At 41.4% G+C, this 12,225-nt stretch overlaps 1 protein-coding gene across 7 annotated transcripts in view; it reads left to right on the top strand.

Moving 5' to 3' along the window:
• Nucleotides 1–12,225, top strand: part of grid2 (glutamate receptor, ionotropic, delta 2) — a 410,310-nt gene that overhangs the window by 242,785 nt on the left and 155,300 nt on the right. For all 7 annotated transcript variants that reach the window (XR_008415513.1, XM_053869669.1, XM_053869670.1 and 4 more), the window contains exon 6: nucleotides 8,117–8,290. Coding sequence is in view for 6 of the 7 variants with exons in the window: in XM_053869669.1 (XP_053725644.1) it covers nucleotides 8,117–8,290 (174 nt within the window). In the remaining variant the exon portion in view is untranslated. The remainder of the gene's footprint in view (nucleotides 1–8,116; nucleotides 8,291–12,225) is intronic.

Here is a 12,225-nt window from a genome sequence, read left to right as displayed (position 1 = left end):
ATAATAATAATAATAATATCGGCAGATAAAACCCTCCGTCACAAAGCCTGCAACCTTTCTTCTGCCTCAACAGCAGGCTCTCCATCTTTTCATGGTCAGAGGTCCATAGCTTGTGAGTGATTCTGGCTGGCGTTATGGCCTTCTGTGTCTGTATGAACTACAGAATATTCACATTGTGAAACTAATCTAGTGTGAGGAGCTATGACACTGCGTCCATTCTGGGCGGATGCATTGTAAATCTCATTTTAAGATGACATGGGGAAACACCCATGAGTCATCCACAGCCACAAACATCTCAAGATGATGTCCACACTCCCTTGTCTGGTGGAACAAATACAGATTTCAGGAAATAATTTCAAAGCATGTTCCATTTTACTGTCATTCTAGACGTACTTAATTTTGCAGCAGTGAGTGTTTAGGATTTTGTTTAACTTTTTATGTCAGATATTGAAGGCAGACGCTTCTTCCCTGTCACTTTTCCCTAAAGCTTGCACACCCTGAACACACCAATGACATTATCAATACCCCTGAATTCTCTTCAATCACGATTCCATTTGTGTTCCTTCTTTCAGAGTATGTGCACGGGATAAATGGCAAATACCCTTCAGACCAGCAGGACGGGTGACATTAGTCTGTTTTGTTGTGCATGCACACCACCAGCTAATGTAGTGTGACTTGCTAGCCTTGGGTATAATAATGAACTGTCAGGGCACAACATGAGGTCCACGCTGCACACATCTAAAAGTGCGGAGAGGAAAACACCATAGAGGAGGAGGAGGTGTGGAAAACCTAAATTCTCATTTTCATCTTCTCCTGTGCCCTGGAGTGTATTTTCACTCACAGCCATAACATGTAACTGTAATGATGTGGCTAAATGCTACAAGGCTCAGCAGACCAATTAATTGCTCATTTATGCACAGAAAGTATGCTGCAGAAGTTTGTTTTTTTTTTTTTTCTTTTTTCCCCAACATTTAAACTAGAAGTTTATGCTGTGGTGTCTAGTTTTGAATTGCACTGTCAACAGAATTAAAATGAGGTATTAAGGAGGTACTTTCTAATTAAACCGTGGCCTTCACTTCAAGTGCCTTGAACATATATTTATTCAACAGCAATACACCAGAACTTAGTTCTGCTTGTGACTCGTTGGTCAAGTCCGCATTTTGAAAATAGAAATGACAAGAAAACAACTAGCCACCGCAGATATCCGCTAGGCAGCCGCTTTCCACCCATGTTCTGGGTTCATTTTTAAAGTATTTTTGTCTATATCATTAGCCCCTTCTAGCATTTGAAATATCTTTGATATTGTCAAAAGTCAAATTCAGACGAGCTCAGCTCAGAATCCAGCTGAATGTTAGCCACACTCTGTTAGCACCAGAATTTAGGCATATGTTGTTGATGATGAACCCACCAGAGGTAGTGCTAACAAAACAGATATTCTTTTCAAGGATAGAACTGAAAGGACAATATTTACAAGACTGATTTCACAAGTGGCTTGCGTTTACAATGTAACACATCTCGCTACTGCTGCTGGCCTTTCAAGTGGTGGAATTGACAGCGTTCCCTCTCGCAGTCACAATATCCACCCTGTCTTGTGTGAAGCTTTAACAAGAGCAACAGCATTTTGTCATCTGTAATGTTCTCAAGTGCGGATACTTTGGGGGGTTTAATATTCCTGGTGTGAGAGAGCCGTCCCTCCCTGAGCTTTATTATGGATGAGGGGGTACTCTATGGCTGTCATAACTCCGCTTTATCTACAGCCAGCAGTCAGGCAGCCACACCGAGGGGGAGTTCACAGTTCATAATTGATCATCCCTCCTCTCCTCATCGCCTCCCGTCACTTCAAGATGAGAGGACGTGGATGCTGATGAGGAAAAATAATAGGCTGGATTCACGACATGTCTTTAGCTCTTTTAAGTCGTGAAAGATCACTGGTTAAAGCCCCTCATGCCTTTTCATTATCTGCCATGCAATCGTTGTTAATCTTTCTTCATGCCAATCATGTATTGTCGGTCTGTTAAGGGAGTGATGAAATTAGAGGGGGGCGGTGGGGGTTAGACATTTTGTCTTTTTGGACCTGCTTGTGCATGCTAACGTGCTTTGGCGGAGACGTGAAGCAGGGTCACAGTGTGATATCGGTTTAATAGTGTATGTCCTTCAGCTGTTTCATTCAGTCTCATATGGATTGTTCGTGGCAAATAGTTTCAGTGATGTAATTCAGTGAGTCAGACATGGGAGTTGCATGTGACTCAGATGTGTTGACCAATTGAAATACCGTAATTTCCAGTCTATAAGGTGCTGCTTTTTTGTGCAGTCTGAACCCTGCAGCTTATACAGTGATGTGGCTAATATGTGGATTCTTACAGTCTAAGGAGCGTCATGCTGCCTAAATATTGAGCCTTGTGACATCAAACCGATGAAATCACAAGCGTTTTATTTACCTTTAAGCGCGTTAACAGCTCCGCCAACACAGCCGGTGTCCTGGAGAACTGAGTCGGATTTGATGATGATGTCGGAACAGCACAACATAAATAATATAGACACAAAGATGAACAGGAACGGTAAACCAAGGACGTCAATCACCAAACATGGAGCAAGGAAACAAGCGATTAATAAGAAGCCTGACTAAGGGGGACAACAGAAAACGCACTTGGAGGTTGCTCACGTGGCCCAAGTAACAAAAAGCACTCTGCGGTGGATCTAAATGACACACACAAGGAAAAACTGGAACGTGGGGAAACAAGTGAGTCTAATCAAAACACGCACGCGCACAACAGAAGCAAGACTTAAATGAAGGTGGAGGAATGAGAGTAACTAAGGAGGCGGCTGAGAAAAAACGTCAAGCACACACTGAATTTAGAACGACAGGGAAGCGAGAGAAGCGAGGATCAAAGGAGTTTTACCGTGAGGACGCGAAGCAACCATCTGGGACCGAGGTGATAAAATCTATGTGAGGTTGATTCGCAAATGAATCCCAGCCATGTCGCTCAGGAAGCTGGAAACAAAGAAGGAAATGGAAGCGAACAGGCAACAACAAAATAAAAGCATGAGAGAAAACACGGAGCAAAACAAAAAGATCAGAAAAATTCAGAACATTGACAAGATTGTTTCATGAGTCAGTCTCGATGCTGGGCTCTGTTTTTAGCACTAGTTTAGAAGTGATCTTCATGCATTTTTAAGCACCACTGACCTTTCTACGGCGTAGACAGCACCACTACACAGGCAGCTCATGGACCTTCGCGGTCTATGTCTGAACAACAGCTATTTTCCTTGTTAAATTTAGTGGCTGCAGCTAATATTCCGGTGCACTCTATAATCTAGAATTCACAGTACTAGTAGCTGCCAAAGCATCTTTGATAGACTCTAAAATGGCCTCATGAAAGCCATTTGTTTTTTCAGTTGCCTTGCAAATGTGCAATGTCTATGCACCGTGTTTTGAGCTTATCACTACGGTAACAAGGAAAATGAACATTTTCAGACTGATAAAGAACTGGAGCAAGACTCACAAGTGCCGCAGCTGCGACAGTGTTGCTTCCAAACATTGCATGTTTGTGGGGAAACCTTTAAAAGATTGTGTGTTCTAACTAAAACTAACAAATTAATTATTGATTTTAGCTGAGTGTAGCAGAACAAAAACAAATGGAAAGAACATAGAATCAAAGCAAGAGTGCAGCCAGGAAGATATAAATAGGTCTCCCGTGTGAAAAGAATATATATGGTTTCCCCACTGTGGAGTGGAGGATCAGAGTGCAAAGTAGTCAGGTTAGAGAACATACTGATGTGAACTGTGGACAAGACATGTTCAGGCTTCCGTGTTCGCTGGGGAGAACAGGGAGACAGAGGGGTGAACGGCTGAGGTCAGCAGGAGACCTCTCTGACCATTCTGGAAAACAACTCTTGGCTTTTGGTGGACAGCAAACTGTCTCAGGTCACAGGTTACCAGAGGGCTATATCATCTGTGTTAACGCTTGGGTTTGGGTAATGCAGCTACACAGAGTGCTGAAATGTGCTTCACTACAAAGCTCACAAAGTCAAGTGGTGAATTTCTTCTATATTTAAGGAGCATTTTAATTGTTATTTGAAGTTATTTATCCACGATCACTACTTATTCTGAGTGTTCACAGTGTCACCTGACAAACACATATTACATTTTATCCTGTTTGTGGTGCAGAGGAAAAAATGCCCCTTCAGCTCAGCAGCTCAACCAAATACAGTCACATACCGTTGTAGGAGGGGATTAGATATCTACTCTTCTCTTTCCAGTTGTTTTTGGTTGCATTAATAGATTCATTGATATGATATATTGGTGCAACTAGCACCATGTCACACTGGTGACTGTAGTTCGAGAAATATCTGGGTGGTTACTGGAAGCAAAGCACCAGCATTTGGGGAGTAACACCTCAAGGGCTTCATGCTGTGTAGAGCCAGACTATCCTGTCTTCTAGGCACAGGGTGACTCCAGGCTTGATGGCAATTATGGACAATTTTACCCTTCAATTCCACTTGCAGCAGCTCTGAACACGTCAAGATTCATCCACTGACAAGGCTCCAAATGGATTGGTGGCGCCATCATTCCATCTAAGACCACAACTGCCACCCTCCCGACACAAATCTTTCATTGTATATCAGCAACGTAATGAACATATATCTTTATTTCAAGATTCAAGATTTACACTGTGAAATCAGACAAACATAGGGATCTAGGAATCAGTACAGAAATGTTGTAAATAAAAGGTGTTGTGGTTATTTTACTGACCATTTTCAAATTAATTTTCCCCCTGGAGGACAGTTAAGATGAATAAAATAGTGTACAAAAGTTAATATGTACTAAAATAAACATAAAAACTAACAAAGGATCATTACAAAAACCTCCTTCAATGCTTCATTGTACACATCAAAGATGGAAAACATCTGGGGTAAAACTAGTTCTTTGAAATTACCAGTTAAAAGTTTACAACAAAAGCACCCCTCTTTGAACTGACTGAAGCCTAAAGGCTGTCGTGGTCAGAAAGACCAGTGTGTGTGATAATATTTGCAAAATGGGTCTGTGTGTATCTGGTCCTGTTCAGCGTTTAGAATGCACCATCATTCCAGACGGCCTGCAGTCTGCTCAGTATTCTCAGAGAGACTATGATTGAGAGGCAAAAGTGATGAGAGGAAACAAATGCGTCTTGAGAGGAACATTTCCTAAATAATCGGCAGTGCGTGCCCGCGACTGCCTGCATGCATGTCGGAGAGTTGGCGCGTTCATTGATGTTTTCTTGTTTGAGTTTGATTATTTATGCTGTAGACACCTTTTTCCCTGTATGCCTTTCCTCCACTTGCCCTTGACAGGCCTCAGTGAATGTTAATACTCCTTTGCCCCCCAATTCTGTTTTTTTCTTGTCCTCCTTTGCCTCTGTTCGTTCATAATTCAGTCCCTTTGGAGTTCTACTTTTGTGGTAGACCAAATAGGATCTAGTTTGTTCTACTTTGTTCACATCTGTTTAATCCAGACTCAAAGTGGCAAGAAAATGAAGTCACTTTTCTTGTTCAAGCTATTTCTGAAGCGTATTTTCAATACTTGGGCTGTGTCCCGTTTTTCACCCTAATACTCGGTGTTGCATGTTCACATGAAAGTGTAGTGTGTCCCAATACTCCTAAGATCAACGTTCACCACATGAAATTATCCCTTCAAACCGAGGGAGCTCCGGTGCTGACTTCAAACCAAGTGGGAATATGAACAGGAAACCAAAGTACTTTACTTAAAAACAATGTTGGATAGGACAACAGGGACATTTTGGAAACTACGACGACTCTTCCGTTTGTTTAATTTCTGTTGTATTACACATTTGCGACCGAAATGGTCGTGTCCGTGTCCGACAACATGAACAACACAACAAGTAAGTACAACAGTATGTTTTTATTTCGTCATACCTCTAACAGATATGTCACTGCAACATAGCAGTGAAGCCGGCCTTAGCTCCACCTGCTTCTTCTCCATTGGTTCAGCAAGTGAGATTATCGGTGCCGAAGAGGTTGCAATAACATTGGAGCTGGCATTTAAAATGTCTGTAACACTGAACAAAACTCAAGCCAACCAGCCAATGACAACTTGTCTTTACGCGTGACGTCATGAAGTGTTGTCCCAATTCTTAGGGACATCAATCACTTCACTTCATAGTGGAGGGCACTTCATAGTGGGAGGCACTCAAAACCAAGTGCTAGTGTTCAGTGCTAGTGTTTGGGTGAGAAATTGGACACAGAGTGTTTTGTGTTTTTTTCTTGTATATCCTCAAATCAATATGAAGTACACTTAATATCAAATAAGTGTCCGTCCACAGTTTGATGCCGGTCTTGAGGAAGAGCAAGTACATCCATCCATCTTCCTCATTTCCATAACCACACATCATCATCTTGGCTAAAATGTTGCTCCACAAAGACCATAAGAGGCTATTTGCACAGGGTGCTGTGTTGATTCCATGATCCTTTTCGACATTAATGTGAGTTTTAAGTTTGTTATAGATATAGAGATATGTGGCCTAAAGGGGTTCTGTGAAACAGAGCATTTTGTGCTCTGTATATATATAGTATATATTAACAATTTTGAAAGTAAATTACTCAGAAATAGATGAACATTGTTCTTTCATTCTTAAGTGTATGCAAAGGTGACATTTTGTCTTGTATTCATTGGACATGGAGGACCGCAATAGGTCCCCTTTAAAGCTTGTGTTGGTACGTGCCCACAAACACAACACCAGCAATAAAATCAATGATAGTTAATAACATGATAATTCAACTCAACTTATTACTCTGGTCGATACGCCGATTGTTTAAATCACTTTCCCGCGAAGACGAGCTCGTGATGTTTCCATATTGCCTCCCTCTGTCACCGTCTCAATAAATTATAATTGGATTTGGGAGAAATCCAATGCGAAGATGGAAAGAAACGGTTACACCTACAATATTAATCCTCACTATTAGGAAGTGTTAATGACGGCTTGTTTGTTCACGTGCGGGGCTTGGTGCCATCCCATCCATCTTGTTTGGCTGGCTGCCAGCTGCATATGTAAATAGATTTCAAAGGTTTCAAACCTGTCTCATGAAAAATAAATGCAGATTGCACATACAGATGACATATTTAACACATTACCAGGCCAAACCACACGAGGCTTATTCAAACACTGAGATCACACGCACAAGGAAACGGCAACGGTTGTCTCGGTCGGTGGCAGTGTTACCTCCACCAGGGACTATAAATGTCAACTCTCATCCCATCACAGTGGAAACCTCTGCACTCGCAAAAGAGGGATGGAGATCCATGACGGAAAGAGGATGCATAAGATTATGTCCGCGGGCTAAATTTAGCCGTGATTCCTCCCCAAAGGTTCTGCAAGGACATGAAGAATATTGTCTGATAAGGCACAAACAAATGCAGAGCAAGCTTAAATTGTATTTTCGCCTGCACTTTTAACAGCGGCTATCGACAAACAAAGGTGGAACGGCATGAACCGAGACAATTTCACAAAAATGTGACTCGCAGTGATGCAGATCCGTCCTTGATCTGGTGGTTTCAAACGACCGCAGGTCTTTAATTTGATAATGAAGACGGCAAAGAGGTTTATCCTCTTTTGTCTAATACGGTTAGAATTTTCTCTGCGTAGCTTTGTCAGGACATGCAGCCTCCACAAGCCTAAATCCTCGCTGTCCTTCGAGAGGTGAGCCAAAGCATAACATTTGCCGCGGTGACTGCTAAGAAGGGAGTGAGCAATTCTGCTTCTTTTTCCTTGGCAGATATATATTTATAAATGAACTTGCCACTCATGTTGTGTCTGATTCATTTTTTAATTCTTCCTTTTTTAACTTGGATTTATTGGAATAGCAAGAGTGAAGACTGAGTGAATCACATAGCATAAAACAGCATATGAAAAACATCAAGGAGATCAAAGAAGCGTCTGAGTATTTAGGATATCATTTACATGGCGCCTTATTCTTCCAACTATATAAAGGAATACTTCAGACTTCAGAACACGTCTATGGCATAATAGAGCGTCACTTGCCAGTGTGAATTATGAATGCACATTGTTCATTATGGCTCTTCGTCTATCCCTCCCCCTCCTTTCTATCTCAAATTGTGCAGGAGATCTCGGACTACGACTTGCAGGAGCTGGTGATGAAGTCGATTGGCAGGCTGACGCTGGTGCGGCAGACCTTCCCCATGCCCCAGAACACCACACAGCGCTGCGTGAAGCACAACCACAGGATCAACACTTCACTGTGTGACTCTAAAAGCCCCCGGGCTCAGCAGCTGGAGGTGAGTTGGTCACACTCGCACTGATTTTGACAAGGAATAGTGATGCTGCTAAAGCAGTATGTAGACCTGATAGAGTTGACAATTTATTTATGTTTATGAATTGCCAAAGCACAGATATATGATATACCTCCTCAGCTCTTACTATGTACAAAAAGTAGAGCTAAACTTTCTTTTTCTCACCTGTTCGACTCATTCTCTTGTCCTGATATCAGCATATTTTTCTAGACTTGAACAATGAGAATTCATTTTAATTTGGGCAGTTTTCTTTGCACATGATGTAGCTAATGTATGGCGGTTAAAAGTATCATTATGCTAATTTCAGAGGCTTTTCAAATTGATATTATAACCCAGTCAGGTTCATTGAAAGTGAAATACTCCATCCTCACCCCTTTGTTGTGAGTGGTCAAAGTCTTCACATTTTTTAGTTCAACGCTGAAATGGTGAGACACTAAAAGCAAGTGACTAAACATGAAAATGTAATTATGAGCTAGTTGGGACCATAAAGTTTCTCCCACACGCCTCTGGAACAAAGCACGAATACGCAGTATGAAATGATCATATAGCGACTCCAAAGTTGGTTCTGTTGAATTACAATGCTGAATAAGTGTAATTCTAGTTTTAAGTAAATCAAATTCAGAGCTGTTGCACAGAGCGAGAGACAAGTCTTTGTGACAGGAAGTCACTGCGACTGAAATGCAGTTTGCTGGCCTTTAAATAGCAGCCGACACATAAAATGAAAGGAGCGCTATCCCATATCTTAGCTGACCCTAACCTTTTTTTTCTTTACATGATGCACTGCCCATGGCGTCAGTATAAGGCAGGACATGTCCCTCAGTTGAACGTCTAGTGCATCAACTTGCAACGCTTCACGCCAAATCTACTTTCCCAAGGTCACTATATTACGCCATTGGGGTAATATGCAAGTGGCGAGCAATGATACCAACACAGTCAGAACAGCAGGGAGGAGGCATCAATGCTCACCTGTGAAAGAGTATGTCCCACTGTTAACCCAAATGCATGATACTGCTGACCTTTATTATTTAGGGTGTTTTACATTACATTTTCATTAGCAGTCAGCGTGGCCATGTCTTTCTCTGATCCTTCACATTCAGACACTGCATCCTCTTGCAAATTACCGGAACCGTCGATTCCACAATGTTGTGCAGCAACAAATAAAAATTGTTTATACTAACCTGCTTGTCGTCTCATACTAGCTGCTACTTCCACCGCTTCAGTGCCCCAGTATTTGGGTCCTGCTGTGACATCACAAGATGGCAGCAGCGTGTGATTCGATGATGAGAACATTGTCATTACAATCCCAATGTATTTTATTTTATAGTGTATAATTTTTTTTGTTTTTTTTTTGTATACGCAGAACGAAAACCCAGTATTTATGTAATGGTTGATGTTGATGTCAGTGAGCCTCTAAAACAGTGTTTGTGTCACCCACACAAATTTAATTCACATTGTTGCTTCGACAAAATCGTAGAAAATCACTTATTTTGTGATATTTTATGATTTGGATTATAATTGCACACTACTTTCAGAAACTACTCACGACTACACTACTTTCCATACCAATCGGGTGAAACTGGATGATTTCCTGCGACACACCTGGTGCTCGCTCGACGTGTGCCACAGTGCACTGGTTGAAAATTGATACCGCAACAGATGGAAGAAGAAACATTGCTTCCCTTCTTTGTATACAGCAAGAGCAGGTTTATGCTAATGTATGCTAAGGGACAGCAGCCCAATTTATTTGGTCCACATCGTTCTGGATGTCAGAGAGAGAGACAGTGAGGGATTTGAGAAAGACATTGGAGAGCTCCAAAACACAGATTGTTGATATATATATAACACTTGTGTGTGTGTGTGTGATATTTAAAAATATAGTGCATGTGGGTTTACATGGTGAGGAAACTGTGACACTACCGTGAGAGAGCTGAGAAGATTGAGTCAAGTTTGCATAGTTCTACCATTTGAATTGAACAAAGTAGACGACAAGAATTGCATATTGATGCACAATTCTAGAATCAGGGAGCCTGGAAATACACTTAGGTACAATGTTTGCAGAGGTGGCTTGGTTTCTTAGTGCAGAGTTTCACGTCCAAGCTGAGGCCGGAGAAGAACCAAATGCATAACCCAAATACCAAGAAGTCAGTTTTGCATAAATGAGCGCTGGGAACCAAGTGTGTTCGATATTTATATCTAACATTAAAGATAGCGCTCCTTTGGCAGCAATATACGGTATTTTCAACAACGTCCTGGGTGTGAGTCATCAGCTGCCATCACATGGAGAAGAGAAATAATGGAGTTGAATTATTGTGTTATTATTTCCTATGGATGCTCAGTTGCCTGAGGGAACTCTGTTGATGAAAGTTGGAAAAGAAACATGGCTAGAATCAGTCTGCTGATGAAATTACTCTCAGTCAAAAATAAAAAAATAAATAAAAATAACCTCTCTGGTAAAGAAGGATTTATGTAATAACGGATTTCGCCGCCAAACACACCTGTAGTGCCATGTTAATGAAGGGCCTATCCATCCTTAGCTCCCTCTCCAGTCGCATGTTCAAAGACGAATGAAGTGCTTAACAAGTGTAAAGAGCTACAACAGAGAAGACGCCGTACTGATGTATTCATTAAAGAGCCCAAGCGTATGTGTGCGCCGAACCTTGAAAGAATGGAGGTGCACTTGTTCCAGTGTATAGGGGTTTCTCATTTCGGTCAAGGACAATGCGTTTTTTATGTTACATACAAGAGGAGAGGCGCTAAAATCTATTATGCATGGGCGTTTGAAGTCGGCTGCACACATGTTGAGTTTAATGGTGTGTTTTGCACGAGTGTTGACGCAAAGATTGTGGAGGTCGAGATGTACGGGAGAGAAACTTGCTCTTGGAGACACAGACAAAGAAAATCTGATCAGTGGTCATAGCAGCCTTGGAGTCCAATTTCACACCGCAGTGAGTCACATCCACTCTTGCTGACCACACACACACACACACTCACTTGGGCCATTCACGTTCCACACAAGAGAAGATATTCATATTAACACGTGCAGCAAATGAAATGAGAAACTGAGTAATATAGGAACAACAATAGCTGGGGAAAGTATGCTTCACATTAATTACATTTGAGAAGCCATCATGCATGCTTCTGTCTGTCCAGCGTTCTGACATGTTCTTGACATATGCTCTGTGAAATTTCACTCACCCTGGAGCCAATCTTAGTTTAGGTGGGAACAGCCTTCATAGCATGGCGACACAACAGTAGAGTTCATTGTGGCGAGATTTTAAACTAACAAGTTCAAGGACTGCACGGTGCAGCATTGATGGCACCAACTAGTCTGTTTTTGTGCATGCAAATTAGCATTATTACATTTTTTCAAGTTTGTTCTAGTTTGTTTTTCTGAGTGAGAATCACTACACATTACATGTTGCAGGTAGAGATCAACTTAAAGCTTCATCTCTAAACAACCATGTTTTGACTGTTGCTCCTCGAAAAATTGTCAAGATTAAAATACAACTTTCGCAGTTTTCTAAAAGTTGTTATTGATCTTATTTAACTGGCCAATGCTTTGAAGTGAAAGACGGGCATGAAACAAAACAATATCAACTTTCCATTCTGGCTAAGGAAACAAAGAAGGAAGCCGCTCACGGAAGGGCTCCCTCCTGGGAATGAGCATGGGACTTACAAAGAGCTTGAATGAAGAACAACTGTCCTTTCACTGGGAAGTAACGCCTGATATAAAGTAAAAACATTTCATGTTAAATCGATTTTGCAGTTTAATAGTCACACCTCTGGAGGAATGAGAAGATGTGTGAGTTATTCTATTAGTCTTAGGAAGGAAGTCGTAATCATTTTCTTAAAAGCGTTCTGTAAGGCTGCAACGATAAAAAACTGAGATTGTTAAGGTCAAAAGGAGTCCATTAACTCAT

Source organism: Synchiropus splendidus, chromosome 7 (genome assembly GCF_027744825.2).
Source record: "Synchiropus splendidus isolate RoL2022-P1 chromosome 7, RoL_Sspl_1.0, whole genome shotgun sequence".
Lineage (NCBI taxonomy): Eukaryota > Metazoa > Chordata > Actinopteri > Syngnathiformes > Callionymidae > Synchiropus > Synchiropus splendidus.
The sequence above is the reverse complement of the archived record's forward strand: the minus strand, read 5'-3'. Positions and strand labels throughout refer to the sequence as shown.